The 24,109-nt window shown below is 45.3% G+C and overlaps 1 protein-coding gene across 1 annotated transcript; it reads left to right on the top strand.

The window, feature by feature from the left end:
- The first annotated feature begins 447 nt into the window (after nt 1-447).
- Nucleotides 448-3,422, top strand: LOC136457938 (uncharacterized). The gene is made up of 5 exons (XM_066457960.1): nt 448-702; nt 802-852; nt 940-999; nt 2,957-3,028; nt 3,113-3,422. The coding sequence occupies exons 1-5, from the start codon at nt 549-551 to the stop codon at nt 3,148-3,150; spliced, it is 375 nt and encodes a 124-aa protein (XP_066314057.1). The 5' UTR covers nt 448-548; the 3' UTR covers nt 3,151-3,422.
- The last annotated feature ends 20,687 nt before the right edge of the window (nt 3,423-24,109 follow it).

Here is a 24,109-nt window from a genome sequence, read left to right as displayed (position 1 = left end):
GTTCCACCGGTGGACCTGAAGTGGTTTTGGTAAACCGTTTGGCAAAATGGCTTCCCTGTGAGAGCATGTTTTTAGGGGCCTGAAGGAGGAACCGGGAGAAGCCACTTTTTTTTTCTCCATTCCACCCCAAATCACTGTGAGAGCATGTTTTTAGGGGCTTCACAAGTGAAGCTATTTTACTTTACCCCGTTTAGTAGAAAACGGCTCCAAACGGCTCCTAAAGCCGGTGGAGAAGCCCTGCCAAACGGGGCCTTAGTTATTAGCGTCCTAACTAATTTTGGCTATATTATTTAGTGCTATTAATAATGGAGCCTTAGCAGACCGATCTTGCGGCTATTGGGCCGGGAACCAAGACATGACGACATTAGAGAGTCATACTCTGCAGTTCAAAAGAGAGAGAGAGAGAGAGAGAGAGAGAGAGAGTCATACACTGAAACGGGAGAGCACTTACTTTTTGATAAAACCCCTGGCCTCTAGAGAAATTGCACACATATTCCCTGCCCCTCGCTAGCGCCTTCCGCGAACCGAAGGCTCCCGAGACCACCGCGATGTCCGCCATGGAGACCGACATCAACGCGCCCCCGCCGCCTGCCCCCGCCGGCGAGGGATCATCCGCGGCCGGTCCGTCGTCCTCCTCCTCCCGCAAGCCCAACAAGCGTTTCGAGATCAAGAAGTGGAACGCCGTCGCGCTCTGGGCATGGGGTACGTCCGCGCGCCCGTCCATCCGTTCTAGATTTTTCCTTCTTGTAGATTGGAATTTGGATCCCGTCTGATCTGTTTGTCTGCGTTGCGGCGGTGCAGATATCGTCGTCGACAACTGCGCCATCTGCCGCAACCACATCATGGATCTATGTAAGTTTTTGGTCCCATAGGTTCAGTGCTCGTTAGGGTTTGAGATCTATGATTAGGGGTTTGAGCTTCTTAATTCGTTGGGTGCAGGCATCGAGTGCCAGGCAAACCAAGCTAGCGCGACCAGCGAGGAGTGCACTGTCGCTTGGGGTACGAATCCAATCTCCTAGGGTCTTCTTACCTATCTTCTTTGTTGTATCTTACTTTTGTCTGTTGCCACTTGCCACTAATTTTATATTATCGGTATGTCTCTTCATGTGGAATGAAAGAATTCGCTATTAATTATTTTGCACACTAGTTTTGGCATGCGGTTGCTCATTGTGGCATCTAGTTTTCGGGAATCTTACACCAATCTATGTGTAACTGGCAACTATGGTTAGGGCATTGTGGCATCTAGTTTCTGGGAATCTTGCACCATAACTGCCAACTATGGTTAGGGTATGACACACAAAGATTGCAAAATATATTTTTTCCGTGCTCTTTCCAAAGATTCTACTATGTGATCTTGATTACATTAGTCTGGTGAACTATGCAATTTGAACAATTTGTTTCATATACTGTGACACTGAAGCTGTTATAGTTATAGTATTTTATGAACTCAAAATTGCATACCTCTTCCCCATCTCCAAATTTTGATATGGCTGGTGAACTGTATATGAAACAACTGCAGACTGGTTTTTGTTTGACATCCCTAATTGCCTCTTTAGATGAAACTTATCCTACTGATTACATAAGCTCAGATTACTTAAACAGTGTTTAAGTGTTTGTATATCTTTTGAGAAAAAAAATCAAATTTAACTTGATAAGTGATACATGTGTGTTGAATGACTTACCATTCTCAGACTTGTTATCTGTATAAATCGCAGCATGATTGGCAAATAAAAGTAGAACCTATATCATATCAGTAATTTTCCGCAGCACATCCTGGGATACCAAATTAAACGTATACACTTAATACAATACACTTAGGGTCTGATTGGTTGCCTGCACATCTCCTTATTCAGGGCACCTTAGCGCAAAGACCAGTTGTTTGGTTGTCTGCATATCTCTTTATCCACATAGCACTCTCCTTAAAGCATCTTTTGCCTGTACAACCATGTGCGCTCACAGTTGGTCGTATCCACCTATGCAGCCTTGGATTGTGCGGTGCTTGCACCCGCCCTACAGCCTGTTGTACCCGCTCTGCACTTGTGTGCTCACGCCCTTCCTCCTCCTTGCCTTCTCTCTCCACCATGTGCACGGAAGTCATCGAAACCCAGCATCAGGTCTACTTCGTCCTTTAGCCCTAGCACCAGGCTATCGTCGCCATGGACGCGAAGAACTCATGCATCTCCCCGCCGGAGATGTGGCCGTGCGGGTGGCCTTGCCGTTGGCGGGCGGGTGAGGTGTAGGATGGGCAGGTGGCCTTGCAGTTAGCGGGCGTGCTGTGTGGAGCTGGGTTCTGACGACGCGAGTGGTACTCGGGCAGATGAGGAATAGCAGGCACACGGGGAGGACAAGCACAGGTTGTGAGCGCGCCGCGTGGGACGAGCTGTCATAGTCGTACTTGTGCTAGCGCCAGCCGTTGCCTGCTCTCTCTCTCTCTCTCTCTCTCTCTCTCACACACACACACACACACACACACAGTGATGATAGTAGACTGAGAAGTAGAGAAGATTTTATTGTTTGACTGATTTCACTGATGAGCGGTGGGTGGAGTTGTGAGCATGAGTGACTGGAGATTGATTTTACTAATGAATGAGCAGCGAGTCGGTAAGTGACAAAGTCACATGGGACTTCGCAGCCTCTTCTTGTGTGTTCCTTGAATACTTGAGCAGAGGCCAGTGAACTTTTCACCATATTGGTGTTGACAGTAGAAAATAAGCTCACCCATGTTTACAGTTGGAAATGATGACAAATGCTGCTTGATTCATCAAAAATAAAAGGAATGGGAAGCACAAGCATGCACATTTTTTGTATTGAAGCTTCTTTATATTTGCCTGTACAAACCAATAGACATTGGAATATGTTGGACCATGTGTTCTATGTGGTTCTTTCGCCCTAGTTTCACTGGGTCTAACAAGGTGTCCTTCACTGGGTCTGACAAGGGTGTTTTGGTGTACTGCAGGTGTCTGTAATCATGCTTTTCACTTCCATTGCATCAGCAGGTGGCTTAAGACTCGCCAAGTGTGCCCATTAGGTAGCTGCAGTCCTGTGCTGATTTGATCCCATAGTTCATTGTTTTGGGCATTACATTACTGACGATCAACTTTTTATCTTGCAGACAACAGTGAGTGGGAGTTCCAGAAATATGGCCACTAGTTCCTGGGCACCCTCGTGTGATGTTGGGGCTTGCTTCTGGCTACTCCTGCCACTCAAGTGTTTTTGTCTGCCAAACAACTCCATCTTTTACTGCTTTGGATGCTTTTGCATGTATCACCGGTCAATTATCACTAGTAGTACGTCCACCTGGGACTCTATTTGGATGATTCGTTAAGAGGATAGTAGGCCCATTTTATCAGTGTTATATGTGGATTTTCATAAGTGAGCTTGAATTGTGCTGTGGTACCATTTTCTAAAGTCTGTTTTTTTTATCCGCGTCTGTCTTGATCTTGACTTTGAATGAAGTGGGCTTGTCGTTCGGCTGCCTGTATATAATTGTATATAGGTTACTAAATGTGGCGCACGATATCCTTAAATTATGTTGGGCACTCTATCCTGTCTTGCTAGTGATAACCTGTTTTGGTGATGTCCCCATCATATGTAGCACCTTAGCTTGTGTTTTGTTCTAGAGTTGAAGTGGGTTGAACTTTTTTTTTTCGAGTGTTTGATTGGTTCAGAGAAGAGTGGCCTAGTGGGTTGAGGTCGTCCCATAGAGAATATTGTCTCTAGGGGCCTGTTTGATATGGAGCCCCTGGGTGGCTAGGCCTGATCCAAACGGTACAGGTGATCGTGTTTGATTGTATGTCCGAGCAGAGCCGAGCTGAGTTGAGAATGTGTTTGTTTACCGGCACAGAAAGAGTATGGCTACCTTGTACAAGCATGTGGTAGCCTTACCACCACTACACTTCTCAGCACCACTCAGCCATTTCATCGAGCAGGTCATGGACACGAGCTAGTCCAGCGCCAAGAATGGAGAAGCCGGAGGAATCAGGTGTAGAGGTGGTCTTGTCGCGGCGGCGGAGGGCACCACGCGCATGCGCGGCCGGCTCGGCGTGGCGGCGCCGCCAAGGCCGCATACAAGGCCCGGTGGTACGCCACCTCCGCCGACCGCGTCCCGTTCTTCGCCAACGACGTCCTCAGCGCCGTGCTCGCTTGCTACCTCGAGATGGCCTCATGGATGTACCGCAGCGCCATCTGCCTCCTTACCTGCGTCATCTTCCTCTTTCGCCTCATCTGCCACCTCCAGAGGCTCCGGCTCGAAGACTTCGCCGGCTCGCTCCTCGAGGAGGTCGAGGAAGGCTGCGCCGGCGTGGATACCGTGCTCAGAGAGCACCTCGACATCCGCAAGCAGCTCAAGGTCATTAGCCATCGCTTCCGCAAGCAGCTCGACATCCCCGGCGGCGGCTCCACGCGCGCGCGGCGTAGCGGAGGACGTGGCGGAGCTCGTCGCAGGAGATGAAGCCGTTCCGGTCCTGGTCGAAGACGCGTAAGGCCTCCCGGAGCTCGTCCTCCTTGGCGGCGGCAGTCACGCACGCACGTAGTCGGCTCAGCGCGGCCACCAGCGCGAGAGCAGGACGAGCAGCAGCCAGCCCAGCAGCCTTTCCCGCCGCCGACGCTCCCGGCCACGAACGCGAGCGCCTCGTTGGCCGTGTACTGCGGCCGACCGTCAACGTGCCTCAGGAACAACATCGCCGCGAGCACGCCCCCCGCGCCGGCACCACCGGGTCCAGCTCCGCCACCACGACCGCCGGCTCCACCAGGTCCGGCTACACCACCGGGTCCGGCTCCGCCACCACGGCCGCCGGCTCCACCAGCAGCACCCGGTCCTTGCGCACCTTGGCGCCATCGAAGCAGTCGAACGCGACGCCGAGGAGGAGGAAATCGAAGGCGTGGCGCGGTGGGTGAGAGGAAGGTAACCGCATCCTTGCGTGGACGCTCGAGGCAGCCGGGTTCCAGAGAAACGAACCTTTTTTCCGTTTCCCCAGGTGCAGGAGAGAGAGGGGGATTTGCAGCTGGAGGGCTGGGCCGGAAGCTGGGCCAGAGGAATCAAACAGTGGTGCTTTCTGCTGGAGGGCGCCGGGCCACCCAAAAGCCCCATATCAAACAGGCCCTAGGTGTGGGTTCATCCTATCTTTCTAAATCGGAGAAACACTACTTAATGTTTGTGACCCCGGCGTGCGGAGTAGGAACAGCGGCGGCAGGCTGCGGAGTAGCTCGTAATGGTCAGGGTGTATTAAAAAATTAAATAGAGTGATTAGATAAATATGAGACGAAGCAATTTTTACATTAGCCTACTAAAAATATAAGCCATCTACCATAATTCTAGTAACTACAATCTCTAAAAACACAAAGCTAGGTCACTATCACTGAGTTAGTGAGCTCTCAAAGACTAACTAAAAAGCTTCTCTAACCACTAGACAAGACACAAGCTAGCTCTCACAACTAATTACACTAAACAGCTTAGTTACACTAGGAAATGTAAATACAAAGTAGGGTAGTGATGTTTATTTTGACTCTCCGTCGGAAAAAGGTCAAGAACCCCTCACAATCAGCACGATCGTTGCCAGAGACAAGCACCTTCCTCCGCTTGACGATCCTCGCTGCACCAAGCCGGCTAGGTGGCGGCAACCACAAAGAAAAACAAGCAAATCCCGCAGCGAAACACAACCACCAAGTGCCTCTAGATGCAATCACTCAAGCAATATAGTTGGATTCACTCCCAATCTCACAAAGATGACGAATCAATGATGGAGATGTGTGAGAGTGCTTTGGCTAAGCTCACAAGGTTGCTATGTCAATGTAAATGGCCAAGAGAATGAGTAAGAGCCGGCCAAACACCTTTTATAGAGGCTCCAAAGAAATAGAGCCGTTGGGCTCAACAGACAGCCCAACTCAGGGTGACCGGACGTAGGCCCTCCAGCGTCCGGTCGCGGATCTTCGTCCATGCGTCCCCCTGATTCAATGTTGTTCGCACGATCCCAACGGTCAGATTTTCCCGCGCGAGTGCTCAAGTCATGAACGGACGCGACAAAGGATGATCGGACACACCACGCCCACGTTAGGTCCTCACACGCCCATGCAACACTTGCCAGCGACCGGACGCGTCGATGCGCTGACCTGACTCTCCACCGCGCAGTGTCAGGTCACTTCCAGAGAGGTTCTAGAGCGCCCAAACCGTGATCGGACACGTTAGATCCACCTTGAGCAGATGCACCCCTGCGTCCGCTCGCTTCTTCCTCGCCTCCATGCTTACGTCAACGTACGCCACGGATGACTGGACTCACCTCCATCGCGTTAGGTCACTTCTTGCGCCTGCGTCCGGTCTCAGACCGAGACCGCGCCCTTCACTGCACCATTGACCGGACGCGTAGGTCCAGCGTCCGATCACTACGTGACCAACATCTAGTCAGTGAAAAAATAGCGCCTCCACTTCACCAACTTCTCCACCCTTGTTTAAATGTGCTAACCACCAAGTGTATCACCTTGTGCACGTGTGTTAGCATATTTTCACAAATATTTTTAAGGGTATTAGCACTCACTAGAATCTAAATACATATGCAATGAATTAGAATATCTAGTGGCACTTTGATAACCGCATTTCACGACGAGTTCAACTATCTATCCTAAATGTGATCACACTCGCTAAGTGTCTCGATCACCAAACCAAAAAGCTCCTAAGGATATCACCTTTGCCTTGAGCTTTTTGTTTTTCTCTTTCTTCTTTTCCAAGCCCGAGCACTTGATCATCACCATGGCTATCACCACCACCATGATCTTCATCATTTGCTCCACCACTTGGAATGTGCTTAACCTATCTCATATTCACTTAGAGCACATAGGTTAGTACCTAGGGTTTCATCAATTCACTAAAAGTAAACTAGAGCTTTCAGTAGCGCGGTAGCGCTGGTGGCCGCACGTGCATGTTGGAGGTGGTAGGACACGCGGTGGCGGTAGGCTATGCGTGCGCATTGGAGGCGGAAGTCCGCGAGCAACGCCGGTGACTGCACAACGTATTGGAGGTGGGTGAGTAGCGCGGCGGTGGCAGGGTGTGCTTTGGAGGCGGGTGGTCCACGTGGAGGAGCAGCAGCCACGTGTGCGCGCTCCCGGTGGCAAGGAAGAGTGACTTGCTGATCCCGCATATTGATGTTTAATCCATCTTAGCCCAGCACTTCAAGCAAACAAAAAAATGGTGTGGCTAGCGCCCAGACGTCTGCAACATACGTCTAAAACAAGTGAAACATTTACAAACATATGTTTGCAACATATGTGTATAGTAACTACAACATCTAGATAAACACACTTCTAACATACGTCTAAAATAGATGAAACATTTTGAATAGACATTTGCAACATATATCTGAAATATATGCAACATCCAGATAAAATACTTGCAACATAGGTCTGAAATAGGTGAAACATTTGGAACATACACTTGCAACATACATGTATAGCCACAGCAACATATACAAATCCAGATAAAATACTTGCAACATACATTTGAAAATAGCTGAAACATTTGAAACATATATTTGACACATACATGTATAATATCACATGTTAGTCCCACATCACATGACACAATCACTTGCTCCTTCTTGGCTTCCTCCATCTTGACTTGCTCGATGAGAGAGGAGTGAGCCTTTTCAAGCTTAGAGCGAGCTTTGTCAAGCTTCTCATGGGCTTCTATTAGCCTCTCATGAGTGGCATTTAGCTCATCAAAGGATTTCTCAAGAAATTTGACTTTCTTGCACAATTCTTTGCACTCCTTTCTCTTCATCTCAAAGCAAGTGTGCACTTGCTCACACATGTTCATGAGCTCCTCCTTGGTGTACTCCTCATCATCACTCCTACAAGCATCACTTTCACATTCATTATCATCACTCACATCATATTTTATCTTGGTAGACTTTGCCATGAGGCATGTCGATGTAGTGTTGAAGATGGAGGGCTTGTTGTTGATGGCGATGCTTGCTAGTGCTTTCTTGATAAATTTCTTGCCATCATCACTAGAGCCATCACTATCCGAAGAGCCATCACTATCCCAAGTGACCACATAGCCTCCACTCTTCTTCTTTTGGAAGGTCATCTTCTTCTCCTTCTCCTTCTTATGCTTCTTCTTCTCATCCTCATTATTTTCACTATTGTAGGGACAATCCGCTACAACGTGATCGGAGCTCTTGTAATTGTAGCATCTTCTCACATATTATTTGCTTTTGATGTGATCTCTTCTCTTTCTTGCACCATAGCCCTTCTTCTTCATGAATTTGCCCATCTTACGCACAAAGAGAGCCATAGCTTCATCTTCAATATCACTAAGATTATCATCATCACTTGATTCTTTCTTGGACTTGCCCTTGTTCTTGGATGATGAGCTAGCCTTGAATGCTACACTCTTCTTCTTCTTGTCTTCATCTTTCTTCTTATTGAAAGGATCAAGATGCCTAAGAGGGGGGGGGTGAATTGGGCTAATTCTAAATTCTTTGCAATAATTAAACCCTACACTTAGCCCATTTCACTCCTTGTGCCTAGAATGTGTTTCTATTGTTCTACCGCACAAAAGTTTTACACCCTAGGTTCCAATCCTACCCTAGCATGATAATTCTAGGAATGTAAAGACAAGAAATAAATTGCTCAAATATAAATGCTCAAAGTAAAGAGAGGGAAAGGAACGCGGTGATGTTTTCCCAAGGTATCGGAGAATCGCCACTCCCCACCAGTCCTCATTGGAGCACCTGCGTAAGGGTGTAGCTCTCCCTTGATCCATACAAGGATCAAGTTCTCTCTATGGGCTGATTCTTCGACACTCCATAGCGCTGAATCGCCCACAACCGCTTACAACTTGAGTTAGGATCCACAAGTTCCATCGGATGATCACCAAGCTCCCAATCATCACCGAGCTATCTAGGTGATGCGATCACCAAGAGTAACAAGCACAAACTCTTACTTGACCACAATAAGCCTAATGAGAAGGGTGGATCCACACTTGCTACTCTCCTTGCACTAATGAGGACCTTAATCTTAGATTTTCAAATCTCAATCACCTCACTAGGTTCTTGCTCTCCCTTGTGCTCTTAAGGTGTTTCTCAACTGAACAAATGGGCTAGAGACCTCTCTTGGATGAGTGGAGTAAGTATTTATACCCCCTCATTCAAAACATAACGTTTGGAGGCTGAGTCAGCGTTTTGCAGAGTGACCGGAAGCTATGGTCAGTGTGATCAAACGCTCTAGTCAGTTATACCCACTACTATGTCAGAAAGAGCCATTAAGTTCTGACCTGACTCTGACCAGCGTCTGGTCAGCACTGACCAGACACGTCCGGTCAAGAAAAACAATCTCTGGAACCTTACTGATGTTGATCGGATGCTGGCACCTAGAGTTCGGTCACTTCACTATTAAGCGTCCGATCAGTTACCGAATCCTGACCAGTGTCCGGTCAGCACCAACCGGACACGTCCAATCAGAAAATAGTCTCTCTAGAACCTCTCTGGAGTTGACCGGACATAGGTACCCAGCGTCCGATCCACTTTTACTCAGCGTCTGGTCAGTACCAGACCACTGCAATTAATCAAATGAACTGACTGGACTCACCCTCTAGCGTCCGGTCACAACCAGACCAGCGTTCGATCAATCATTTAACCCTCCATTCACTTCTAACTCAAAATCATATGTGAATGAAGTTTACTCCAATTGATCTTAGGGCTATTCCTAGGCTACCTAGTGCTAGGTTTGACAAGTATGCACCACACCTAACCTACTAGACTTACCTAGGTCAAGCTACTAGTTCATACCCCCTTAATAGTATGGCCAAAGGAAAAACAAAGTCCTAAACTACTCTAAGTGTCTCTCCATCACCAAACGATACTTAGAACTAGTCCATCCTTAACCTTATCGTCCATCCTTTGAAAATTGAATCGATTTCCATCGACAGGGGCATGACAACCATCATTACCCAATCAATTGTCATTACCATGACCTAACTCAAATTGCCTCTACAAAACACATGTTAGTTATAGTAATCTTGTGTTGTCATTAATCATCGAAACCCAACTAGGGCCTAGATGCTTTCAATCTCCCCCTTTTTGGTGATTGATGACAACACAACCTCGAGTATGTAGAAGAGATGAGTGAGGTTTTCAACATGCTTGGTTCATATAAGCTTTTGATAATAAGAGCAAAGGGGTTAGACATGCTTATATAACCCAAGCCAACATGGTGTACTCAAAAGATATGAATTAAGTATGAGTACATGAAGTAAAGCTCATTTGAATCGGAGTAAAACATGGAAGCAAAACAAATAAGCATAACCAAGAGACATGACATATATAAAAATATCAATGTAGAGAGCACACATGTCACACAAGTCTCACCATCATATGTAAATAAGACAATGCATGAAAGTAAATGTGAATGCATGAAGTCTCACCCAAAAGAAATGAATCACATGCTCCCCCTAGATCAAACATACCCGCTCCCTCTCCCCCTTTGGCATCAAGCACCAAAACCTAAGGGTCAGATGGCGGGACAGAAGCAGACGAGTCGAGTGTTGTGGTGCAGTGAGAAATCTAAAACTGAGCAGCAGCATCCTCTGACCCTGAACTCTAAGCAGTCTGACCTTCTATCGTTGGAAGTGAAGGTAAAGTGGTCTGGGTCTGCTTAGTAACTGGTGTGGCCTGTGACTCTAGAAGTATCACTATAGGAAGTGGAACCACATCTGACTCTATCATTGTCGCTGAAGCCTCAAGTATAGGAGTGACTATCTGAGGTGGCTCAGATGATGCAACAGATGACGGGATCATCTCAGTAGTCCTAATAATTGGAGCAACTATAGTAGGGATAGGGACTCATAACTCTGGAGGTGTGGGCTGCCCTATAAGCTCACTAAAGGTAGCACCAAGACTCCTAGAGACTAGGGTGTTTGTCACTAACACTAAAGAACTCTGAGGCGGAGTGAAGCCCGTAACAATAGGAGTAAAGTGAGGACCCTATGTAGTCACTGGTGAAGCAAACCACTAGGACACCTACTCTATAGGTAAAGCAAACTGAGTAGCTGGTAGTCCCTAACTCTGAAGCCCACTAAGCTGTATAGCTGGAGTCACTAAAGTGGTGGTGGTAGGCTAGCCTATCTGAGGTGTAGACTATTGAGGAGCAACCCCAATAGCAGTGAATACATGCTGCATGAATCCAAGTAATTACTGCTGTATCACAAGCTGCTGCTGCTGCATGGCCTGCTGCTACCTCTAAAACTCATCCTGTTGAGCCTAAACCTAAGCAAGTGCAGCTGCGGTCTCCTATGCCTAGCATGCCTGGTCCTACCTCATCCGCTCAAGTACTGTTAGAAGAGCTAGGTCTGTCTACGATGGTTGTGGTGGAGCGGAGCTGGAGCCACTGTCCTCTTTCTCGTGTGGTTGAGGAGCCATCTACGGAATTAGCTAATAGTCATCATTAGAGTTGTCACTCGGGTTGCTCTCAACCACATCCTCCTACTGAGCATGAAGCTCCTCCTCCTCTGTCACTGCAATGCCCCTGATGATCTCATCCTGCTAGGCTATTGTCTCTGGTACCTCTAGGCGATGGCTCAGCTGGCGAGGTGTCCTCACATGACTGTGGCATAGCATCTGGGTTATGTCATATGATGGAAACTCAGTAGTAGCACCTGTGTACTTTGCCATTGTCTTAGGTGACTTCTATGTAACTTCCTTTCAGATTAGGAAAGTGATCCAATAAGCATAAGGCAGCTGACAGTGACCTCTGAAGCCCTCTGCTAGTGTATCCTCTATCTCTAAAAGTATTACATCCCAAATATCAAAGACTAACTGAGACACCAGGTGATACACTAGCCACAACTGAATGCGAGTCAAACCCTCATGGTAACCCATCCTGGGAAGTAGAGCCTCCTCATAATAGCATCAAGAAGCCGAGCTATAGGAGTAAGGTCATGTGGTGTCCTGCTCGACCCCTCGCCAAATGGCTCTATGAAGAAAGGTCTGACAATATTTGTAGGTGACACAAGTCCACCGTGAGGGCATCTCGGAGGCTCTGTTTGTCCATAGCATATCTCGTGAAGGTGAATAGGGGACTCTAGAATCCTCAGTATCTCTCTAACTCTCGAGCTCTGGAGCCTATAGTCACGGCCTCTGAATACAAAGTGAATAAATCTATGCCTCGGGTCAATCCATAGAGAGGAGTAGAACTCATGGACCCATGATGGAACATAACGACTAGTCTGTCCAAGAAGGTCTATCAAGCCTGGTAGATAAGAGAGGTGGGACGGATCTGCTCGCCTGCCGCCGCAACTAAAGACTCTATGGAGCAGACCTGCTAAGATCTGAAGGCTACACCACTATTGAGATAAGCATTATAGAAATCCTCTTGTAGTATGGTGTAGAAGTGCTCTGACGCACGCTCATCCCGCCTAGGCGGAAACCAATCCTCAAACTGGACGAAGCAGATCTGCTGCACCTGTCTAGCTGTGGCTGCCCTGAGGTCAAGGTGAACCACCGAAGGCAGACCCTGTGGTCTGGGAGGTGGATGAGAGGCCCTCCTTTATGTCTCGGGCCTCAGTGACACTAGAGTACATGTGCGACCAGAGCGACAAAGCTATGGCTATGTTGCCTAATCTATCCCCTCAACCTGCTCTGCCTACTGAGTACCCTCTGTCTGCTCTACCGACTGAGTCTACTGCTCAGTCTCCCCCTGAGGTTGAATCTCCTCCCAAGAGACACGCCGTCCTCCAAGCATGATAGTCCCAGGTGGACTACCATGACAAGTCTCGATCCTCTCGACGGCGGCCCTCTGAGCTGGTGACAGTTGATCGCCTATGCGAACGCCACCCCTAGATCTACCTCTCTAAAAGCTCTAGTTTGGTTTTGGTGAATTGATGAAACCCTAAGTGCTAACCTAGTTTATCAAGTGATCATGAGATAGGTAGCACACTCCAAGTTGCGAAGCAAACAAAGATCATAGCATGATGAAGATAATGCCATGGTGATGATCAAGTGCTTGGACTTGGAAAGAAGAAAGAGAAAAATAAAAAGCTCAAGGCAAAGGTATAAACCATAGGAGCTATTTTGTTTTAGTGATCAAGACACTTAGAGAGTGTGATCACATTTAGGTTTGATAGCCGTACTATTAAGAGGGGTGAAACTTATATCGGAATGCGGTTATCAAAGTGCCACTAGATGCTCTAACTCATTGCATATGCATTTAGGATCTAGTGGAGTGCTAACACCCTTGAAAATGTTTGTGAAAATATGCTAACACATGTGCACAAGGTGATACACTTGGTGGTTGGCACATTTGAGCAAGGGTGAAGAAGTTAGAGGTGAAATGGAGTTGGTTGCAAAGATGCTGGCGTCGGTCAACTGACCGGACGCTGGGTCGCTCAGTGACCGGACGCTGAAGGGTTGCGTCTAGTTATGTTGTCGGTCAGCACAGTAAGAAGTCACAGTATGACCAGACGTTGGCAGGGTCCAGTCAAGCATGATCGAATGCATCCGGTTGACAAAAACACAGTTTGGACCCTTATTGTAAACGACCGGATGCTGAGGGTCCAGTGTCCGGTTAGCTCTGTCGGAGCGTTCGGTCAACATTTCGACCGTTGAGATCAAATGATCACCGTTGAACGTAGGAGACACGTGGCCACCATTAGGCGACCGAATGCTGAGGAGCAGCGTCTGGTCAACTGACCGGAGCGTCCGGTCAGCCCACGTTATGCCTAGTGAAGGGGTATAATGGCTCTATCTCGTGGGGGCTTCTATTTAAGCCCCATGGCCGACTATAGCTCACACCTTTGGCCATTTTCATTAACATAGCAACCTTGTGAGCCTAGCCAAAGCCTTCCCACTCATCTCCATCATTGATTCATCTTCATAGTGAGATTGGGAGTGAATCCAAGTGCATTGCTTGAGTGTTTGTATCTAGAGGCACTTGGTGTTCGTGTTTCACTGCGGATTTCGCTTGTTACTCTTGGTGGTTGCCGCCACCTAGATGGCTTGGAGCAGCGAGGATCGTTGAGCAGAGGTTAGTGATTGTCTCCGGCTCTGATCATGGTGATTGTGAGGGGTACTCTAGTGGATTGCTCATGGCTTGTGTGATTCTCATCTTGTGTTGGTTGTGCGGCACCCTATTGAGGGTTTGGCGTGTGAAGCCAATTAGCGCGTGGACCTCCAAGTGAGTGAATTGCCACAACGAGGACTAGCTTGCCAGCAAGCAAGTAAACCTCGGTAAAAAATCATTGTGTTCATCATTGATTCCGAGGTGATTGGTCTTCATTGTTATTTATCCTTGTGATTGATTGGTTCCTTCATCTACACGGCGGTATAACCTTCTTGATCACTCTCTTTACTTTACCGCTAACTAGTTGACAAGTTCTTTAGTGTAGCTAGTTGTGAGAGCTTGCTTGCTTGGTTGGTGTGGCTCTTTAGTTAGCCTTTGAGAGCACACTAACATAGGGTAGTGTCATAGCTATTGTGTGAATAGATACTATCTAAACTAGAATTGTGATAGATGGCTTGCATTTTGAGTAGGCTAGCGCAACACTTGCTTCGTCTCATAATTGTCTAACCATTTTGTTAAGTGTTATTGTAGAAATTTTTATTAGGCTATTCACCCCCCCTCTAGCCATTAGGACCTTTCACTCTCTCAGCTCACTCTACGGTGGCTGCCACTACTGCTGCTCTCTCTGTCTCCACAACAACAAACTTCCGCTTCTTCGTTGTAGTCTTTTTTGCCTTTCCTTTTTCCTAAGCAGTCAGGCGAGGTGGAGGCCTTGGATCCTCATCACCAGGACCACCTCTGGCATTCTTGCAACGTGCCATCGTTGAAACTAATGAGAATCACTGCCACTGACAAGAAATAACTACGGACTGACACTCATGAGGCTTGGCCTCAATCCGTACTCACGGGCTTGGCCCCAAGTTAACTGACAACTGATGAATCAACCACAAGAGCACTGACTCACTGCATGATGGAATAGATAGGAAATATAAATAATCACTATATTCATCTAGAGGTGCGAAACCCTAAGAAGCAAGCAGTAGATAAAAATTGAAAGCGATGGCTTGCTACTTGATGAAATCCGACGAACCAGCAACCAATCGGCAAAGGAAAGGACCACAGGGCACCACCAGAATCAGCAATGTAATGCTAGGGTTAGGGTTTGGTGAGAAATGGTACGGCGGCCGAGAGGGTGTGACAGTGCAATGTGGGCTCTGCTATGGCAAGCGGCGGCGTAGGCACATGCTAGGCGTGGGCGTGGCGGCTCTGCGACGAAGGTAGTGGAAGCACAGGCACGGCGGTGGCTTGGCCAGCTAGGCGTGGTGGGGCAGTGCAGATGTGGGCATGGCAGCATGATAGTGGAGGCAAGCATGGTGGCACGATGGCTCGACTAGGGCAAGCGTGGGTGCGGAGATCAAGCGTGGACGCGACACAACGGTGAAGACAGGCGTGGGCACAGATGCGGTGGTGGTGGCGTAAAGCAATCGTGGGCGCGGGCGCGGCTAGGTCAAGGTGACGTGGGTGCAGGATGAGGAAGGATAAATAGTGCCCCACATGATAGAAAAGGAAAGAAAAGAGAAGACTCTTCTGCCTGACCTTCAGTGACCGGACGCACCGGTGGCAATGACCAGACGCTGCCACCCAGCGTCCGATCTACAACAGAGAGGTCCAAAACCGCTCAAGTCATGACCGGACGCGTCCGATTACCCTTGATCGGACACAGGACAGAGTCCGGTCGATCCCGACAACTTCTTCTTCGTTTGACCGGACATAGGATCACCTTCACACCAGACGTTGGAAAAACATTATGCAGCGTCCAGTCACTTCTGTGCTACATCTGTTCACCTCCTATGAACTGACCGAACGCTGAAAGCAGAGTTCGATGCAGCGTCTGGTTGCCATTTTTCAGCAAATCTTCAAAGTTCCTTTGCGCTGCCTTTTCCCAACTTTAATAAGACGCAAATAAACACCAATTGGGACTGATGTGAGAGACCTCTCTCAAACTCTCAAAATTTTCAAATATTTTGCCTTGGGCTATAATTCTTTTTAAGAAAATATGTAATAAAAGGGGTGAGGAGCACCATGTGATCACACAAGAGAGTTTTATGACCAATAGGAGCTTTAAATGCTCTCCCTATTTGTGGATAAACACAGCGGGTGCTCAAAAGATAACCTAAAAGAAACAACAATGCAACACTCATGCACATGCAATGCAATACTTAAAAGTAATTCTAGTTGCTTGTCAAGTTTGATCCAAGGTTAAGCTTCTTCACACGCTTTTTGGTGGTTATCTTAACCATGTTAGATAAGCTCGAAGTGCATTACTTAAAAAATTAAACATGTTGTATATTACAATGCAGTGCAAGGGACAACACAAGCTTATTTTTTTAGTGAAGTTACTAGAATCAAGCACATTGAGCTCATTCCTCAACCGACAAAATGTAGTCTCATCTAGCGGTTTAGTGAAGATATCTGCCAATTGATCCTCGGTTCTTACACCTTCTAGTGATATATCATTTTTAGCCACATGATCTCTAAAAAAGTGATGGCGGATATCTATGTGCTTGGTGCGAGAGTGTTGAACCAGATTATTTACAAGCTTTACCTCACTCTCATTGTCACACAAAAGAGGTACTTTTTCTAGAACTATACCATAGTCTAGCAAAGTTTGCTTCATGTAAAGAATTTGTGCACAACAAGCACCCGCGACAATGTATTCCGCTTCAGCAGTGAACAAAGCCACACTATTTTGCTTCTTGGAGGACTAAGACACTAGTGATCTACAAAGCAAATGGCACCCTCTGGATGTGCTTTTTCTATCAATTTTTACAACTGACATAATCCGAATCAGAATAGCCAACTAGTTGGAATCTAGCTCCTTTAGGATACCAAAGACTAATGCTTGGTGTGTGCTTAAGATACCTAAGGATTCTTTTAATGAAAACCAAATGAGCTTCCTTAGGATTAGCTTGAAATCTAGCACACATACACACACTAAACATGATGTCGGGCCTAGATGCGGTCAAATATAAAAATCTACCAATCATAGAGTGGTAGAGAGTTTGATCAACCGTTTTACCTCCCTCATCTAGGTCGAGACATCCATTTGATGGCATAGGTGTCTTGATTGGCTTACATTCATCCATTTTGAACATCTTGAGAAGGTCATTGGTATACTTTTCTTGAGAGATGAAAATCCCTTCTCTCTTTGCTTGATTTCAAAACCAAGAAAGAATATAAGCTCTCCAATCATTCACATCTCAAATTCCTTCAACATCAATTCACCAAACTCTTTGCAATAATCTTCATTTGATGAGACAAATATGATATCATCAACATATACTTGACAAATAAAGATTTCTCTATCAAACTTCTTGGTGAATAGTGTGGTGTTGACCTTCCTAATGATGAAGCCCTTCTCAATGAGAAAATCCCGAAGGCGTTCATACCAAGTTCTTGGGGCTTGCTTAAGCCCATATAGCACCTTGGACAACCTATAAATATGATTAGGATATTTAGGGTCTTCAAACCCAGGAGGTTGATCAACATAGACTTGTTCATTTATGAAGCCATTTAATAATGCATTTTTAACATCCATTTGATATAATTTTATTTTATGATGCGATGCATATGCAAGTAGGATACAAATGGCTTCAAGTCTTGCAATTGGTGCAAAGGTCTCTCCAAAATCCAACCCTTCAACTTGAGAGAACCCCTTTGCACTAGTCGTGTCTTGTTCCTCACAACAATGCCTTGATCATCTTGCTTGTTGTGGAACACCCACTTTGTTCCAATGACTCTTGCACCTTGTGGTCACTCTTCAAGTGTCTAAACTTCATTACGGGTGAAGTTATTCAACTCTTCATGCATGGCATTTATCCAATCCAGATCTTAAAGAGCTTCTTCTATATTTGTAGGCTCAATGCAAGAAACAAACGAGTGATGTTTAACAAATGAGGTTGTGGAGCATCAACATATTGAGCTTGTGCCACCATTTGATCATAAGAGACATGAGTATCTTTATTTTCTACTCTCCCATCTTTATCATCATCTTGTGGCACATTTGATGAAGAAGGTGGATCAATCACTTGTTCATCATCTTCATCATCTTTAGGCTTGATGTCTCCAACCAAAATGTTCTTCATGGCCTCCCTTAATGGTTCATCACCTACATCATCAAGATTCTTATGTGCTCCTTGGGAGCCATTAGATTTATCAAATTCCACATCATATGTTTCTTCAATCAAGCCGGTGGCATGATTAAATACTCGATATGCTTTGGTCTTTGATGAATAACCAACAAGAAAACCAATATCATAACGTCTTTAGAACTTCCCTAGGTGTTGTCGCTTCTTGTAGATGTAGCATTTGCAACTAAACACCCGAAAGAATGAGACACCTGGCTTCTTCCCATTGAACAACTCATAAGGGGTCTTGCCAAGAAACTTTTGAAGGAATAGGCAGTTGGATGTATAACATGCGGTGTTGATAGCTTCCGCCCATAGAGCTTTGGGTGTGTTGTACTCATCAAGCATTGTTCTTGCAAGTGTGATAAGTGTTTGATTCTTTCTATCTACTACACCATTTTATTGAGGAGTATATGTTGCGGAGACCTCATGCTTGATTCCAACTTCATTATAATATGCTTCAATGTTTGTGTTGTCAAATTCTTTTCCATTGTCACTTCTTATCTTCTTGAGCTTCACTTCAAATTTATTTTGTGCTCTCTTGGCAAACTTCTTGAAACATGAAGCCACTTCGGTCTTGTCATGAAGGAAGAACACTCAAGTATATCTAGAGTAGTCATCAACTATCACAAGACAATAGAGGTTTCCTCCCAAACTCTTGTAAGTTGTTGGTCCAAATAGATCCATATGGAGAAGCTCTAGCACTCTTGTTGTTGACATGTAAGCTTTTATTGGATGAGTGTTTGCATCTTGCTTTCTGGCTTGACATGCACTACAAAGCTTGTCCTTCTCAAATTTCACATCCTTCAAACCTCCCACCAATTCAGTCTTCATTAGTTTCTTGAGTGAGCTCATCCCAACATGTGCAACTCTTCTATGCATAGCCACCCAAGTGATATTTTGGTGAATAGGCATGTCTTCAAGTTTGTATCTTCGGAGGTGAAATTCACTAGATATAGGTTGTTGTATCTAAAGCCCTTGAATATAACTTGATCATCATCTTTCTTTGATACAATCACTTCCTTCTCGGTAAACAAGCATTGAAAGCCAAGATCACACAATTGACCAACGAATAGCAAGTTGAAGCTCAAAGAAGCAACATATAGCACATTTGATATTGAATGATCATTTGATATTGCAACTTTGCCCAATCCTTGAACTTTGTCCTTTGAATTATCACCAAATGTAATCCTTTCTTGACCATCTACTTCTTCATCTAGTGAGGTGAACATATGAGGATCACTGGTCATATGTTGAGTGCAACCACTATCAATAACCTAATGACTTCCACTGGTCTTGTAGTTCACCTACACACAAGAGATCAAGCTTGATGTTTAGGGACCCAAACTTGATGAGGGCCCTTGACTTTCTCAACAAGTAACTTTGCAACCCAAATTTTCTTAGGCCTATTCTTGGTGGGTGGACCTAAGAACATGACTTTTATTTTTCCACTAGAATTCTTTCTAAGCATGTAATGAGCATTGAAGGCAAAGGGTCTAGCATGCTTGGGCAAGGGTTGTGGTGGTAGAGCTTGACACTCATGGGCAAAGTGACCTTCTTGTCCACACTCAACACATCTCTTTGGCTTAGGCTTTGACTTGTGTTGTTGTTGATGTTGAGCTTGAGCCTTCTTCTCTTGGTTTGCCAAGTACACAATACCACTTCTATCCATCTTTATCACGGTGTTCATGAGTAGCTCACTTTAGAGATATTGGCCTCTTGTAAACTTGCTCAAACTGGTCTTGAGATGTTCTTTTTCCAACTTGAGCTTTTTGTTTTCTTCTATAAGTTCATCATGATTTTTCTCCATCTTGAGTCTCTTCTTTTCTTCTTTGAGCATATCATTCTCAAGAGCTATATCACAATCATGGTCAAGATTCTCTATCACAATGGTGTTGGTGGTTGTGGGTTTTTCAAGATCTTTCTTGTGCTTTTCATTCTCATTCTTGAGCTTGACATACTCATCATAGTTGTCGAACTCAACCACTTTCTTGTCTTTGCTACTAGAACCTTGCTCAATGCTCTCAACAATCAAGTCATCACATGATGTAGCTATATCAATCTTAACAATATTGTTAGTAGCATCATGCGGCTCATTGTTTAATAACTCATGAGAAATAACAAGATTATCATGATTAACCTTGAGATTGGTGTACTCTTCTTTTAGCAAATTGTAGCTAGTGGTGAGCTCATTATGTATCCCCTCAAGTTTATCATGTTTTTCTTTAAGCTTCTTTTTAGAGAATTTGAGCTCCTTGAGTTTGGATGACAGTTTTATTTTCTTCTCTAAGCTCAACATTAGCTTTTTTGGCTATGTCATATTTTGCTAAGAGTGAGTCATTCTCAAGTTCTAGCTTTTCATTTTTTGCTCTTGTCTTTCTAATAATTTAAGTGTATTGGTTTAGCAACTTGACAAGATCCTCATAAGAAGGTGATTCAAATTCTTCATCACTATCACTATCATCATTGCTAGCATTATCATCACTACTATCATCATCATTTTGTACCTTTTGTTCACCCTTGGCCATAAGGCATAGGTGTGTAGAGGATGATGACGGCGGTGTCAGTGAAGATAGTGAAGAATCAATTACAATAGCGGCCACCTTCTCATTCTTATTCTCACTTTCATCATCAGATGAGCCACTTGATAAATCAATATTCGTGAGCCAATCACTAACAATGTATGCCTTGTCATTCTTCTTCTTGTGATACTCCTTCTTCTTACCATCCTTCTTCTTGTATGGCTTGCTCTTCTTCTTCTCATTGTCATCTTCATCACTTCAGCCATCTTTCTTGCCCTTGTACTTCTTCTTGTATTTGTCTTTCTTGGGATTAGGGCATTGATGAGCTAGATGACCAAGTTCTCCACAATTATAGCAATCCATCTTGGAGATGGGCTTCCTTCTATTGCTAGTGAAGAATTTCTTCTTCTTGCCATCAAACTTGACACTGTTCTTGTTAAGCTTCTTAAGCATCTTGACGATTCTTCTCACCATGAGTGCAAGACTTGTATCATCAATTTCATCATCACTTGAGCTATGATGATCAACTCTTGCTTTACCCTTCCTCTCTTGGCTAGCCTTGAATGCCAAGTCTTTCTTCTTGGTGGAAGAAGAGCCATCTTGTGGTGTGATATGCATGTACATCTCATGTGCATTGATCTTTCCCAATATTTGAGTTGGTGTAGTGGTGGAAAGATCACCTTGATTAAGCACCATCATAATATGCCCATATTTGTCAATAGGGAGGACACTCAAGATCTTTCTTACAACATCGGAGGGTTGCATTTGTGTGAGTCCAAGCCCATTGACTTCCTCTACAAGAACATTCAAGCGTAAATACATCTCATTAGCACTTTCTCTAGGAAGCATTTCAAATAAATTAAGCTTTTTCATAACAAAGTGGTAGTGTTCCTCACGCTCACTCTTAGTTCCTTCATGGAGCGCACAAATGTTCGACCATAGTGCATGGGTGTCCTTGTGGTTCTAGACACGGTTGAAAACATCTTTGCAAAGGCCTCTAAAGAGGGTATTTCTAGCCTTTGCATTTTATTTCTCATAGTTAACTTCATCGCCTTGAAGGTTTATGGGATCCTTAGGTTTTGGAAAGCCTTGTGAGGCGGCTCTAAGAACTCCAACATCTAAAGCTTCTAGATAAGCCTCCATGCGAATTTTCTAATAAAGAAAATCATCTCCCTCAAAGATAGGAGGAGGTCCATCCCTGTGGGACATCTTGCTCTAGGCGGTTAAGCCTAATTTAGTGAGCATGAGGCTCTGATACCAATTGAAAGGATCAAGATGCCCAAAAGGAGGGGTGAATTGGGCTAATTCTAAATTCTTTGCAATAATTAAACCCTACACTTAGCCCACTTCACCCCTTGTGCCTAGAATGTGTTTTTATTATTCTACTGCACAAAAGTTTTACACCCTAGGTTCCAATCCTACTCTAGCATGGCAATTCTAGGAATGTAAAGACAAAAAATGAATTGCTCAAATGTAAATGCTCAAAGTAAAAAGAGGGAAAGAAACACGGTGATGTTTTCTTCAGGTATCAGAGAGTCGCCACTCCCCACTAGTCCTCGTTGGAGCACCCGCGTAAGGGTGTAGCTCCCCCTTAATCCATGTAAGGATCAAGTGCTCTCTACGGGCTGATTCTTCGACACTCCATCGCGGTGAATCGCCCACAACCGCTCACAACTTGAGTTGGGTCATCCACAAGCTCCGCTGGATGATCATCAAGCTCTCAATCACCACCGAGCCGTCTAGGTGATGGCGATCACTAAGAGTAACAAGCACAAACTCTCACTTGACCATGACAACCTAATGAGAAGGGTGGATGCACACTTGCTACTCTCCTTGCACTAATAAGGACCTTAATCTTAGATTCTGAAATCTCAATCACCTCACTAGACTCTTGCTCTCCCTTGCACTCTCAAGGTGTTTCTCAGCTGGACAAATGGGCAAGAGACCTCCCTTGGACGAGTGGAGTAAGTATTTATACCCTCTCATTCAAAACATAATGTTTGGAGGCTAAGTCAGCGTTCTATAGGGTGACCAGATGCTCAGGTCAGTGTGACCGAACGCTCCGGTCAGTTATACCTGCCACTGTGTCAGAAAGAGCCATTAAGTTCTGATCGGACTCTGACCAGCATCCGGTCAGCACTAACCGGACGCGTTCGGTCAAGAAAAATGCTCTCTAGAACCTTACTGATGTTGACCGGACACTGGCACCCAAAGTCCGATCACTTCACTATTTAGCGTGCGATCAGTTATCGGATCCTGACCAGCGTCCGGTCAGCACCAACCGAACATGTTCGGTCAGAAAACAATCTCTCTAGAACCTCTCTGGAATTGACCGAACGCAGGTACCCAGCGTCCGGTCCACTTTTACTCAGCATTCGATCAGTACCAGACAACTGCAGTTGATTAAATGAACTGACCGGACTCACCCTCCAGCGTCCGGTCACAACCAGACCAACGTCTGATTAATCATTTGACCCTCCATTCACTTCCAACTCAAAATCCTATGTGAATGAAGTTTACTCTAATTGATCTTAGGGCTATTCCTGGGCTATCTAGTGCTAGGTTTGACAAGTGTGCACCACACCTAACCCACTAAACTTACCTAGGTTAAGCTATTAGTTCATACCCCCCTAAATAGTATGGCCAAAGGAAAAACAAAGTCCTAAACTACTCTAAGTGTCTCACCATCACCAAACGACACTTAGAACTAGTCCGTCCTTAAACTTGTCATCCATCCTTTGAAAACCAAATCGATTTTCATCGACAGGGGCATGACAACCATGATTGCCCAATCAATTGCCATTACTATGACCTAACTCAAATTGCCTCTGCAAAACACACGTTAGTCATAGTAATCTTGTGTTGTCATTAATCACCAAAACCCAACTAGAAGCCTAGATGCTTTCAATTATCATCCTTCTCAACCTCCTCCCTTTCCACACGGTATGTCTCTTATGTCATGACATCACCTAGTACTTGGTTAGGGGTAATCTCCTTCAACCCCCCTCTTATGATAAGCAATCTCAACATCTCAAATCTTGAAGATAAGCACATTAAGAACCGATAAGAGACATCATTATCATTGATCTTTTCTCTCAAAGCCTTCAAGTCATTGACAATCACTTGCAACCGATGGAACATCTCTAGAATGCTCTCATCATCCTTCATTTTGAAGCTTGTCAACTTATCCTTGAGGATATACAATTTGGCACTCTTTACCACCGGTGTGCCCTCATATGTTTCCTCCAATCTCTTCCACACCTCATTCGCTCTATCACAATCCTTGATGTGCTCAAACACCTTGGAATCAATGGCACTGTATATGGTGTTGAGAGCCATTGTATTGCATTGCTTGTTGGCCTTGTCTTGCTTGGTGAGATTGTCGGGATCAATGATAGCATAGTCACTCTAGGT

This window comes from Miscanthus floridulus, chromosome 6, assembly GCF_019320115.1.
Source record: "Miscanthus floridulus cultivar M001 chromosome 6, ASM1932011v1, whole genome shotgun sequence".
In the NCBI taxonomy this organism is placed as follows: Eukaryota; Viridiplantae; Streptophyta; class Magnoliopsida; order Poales; family Poaceae; genus Miscanthus; species Miscanthus floridulus.
The sequence above is the reverse complement of the archived record's forward strand: the minus strand, read 5'-3'. Positions and strand labels throughout refer to the sequence as shown.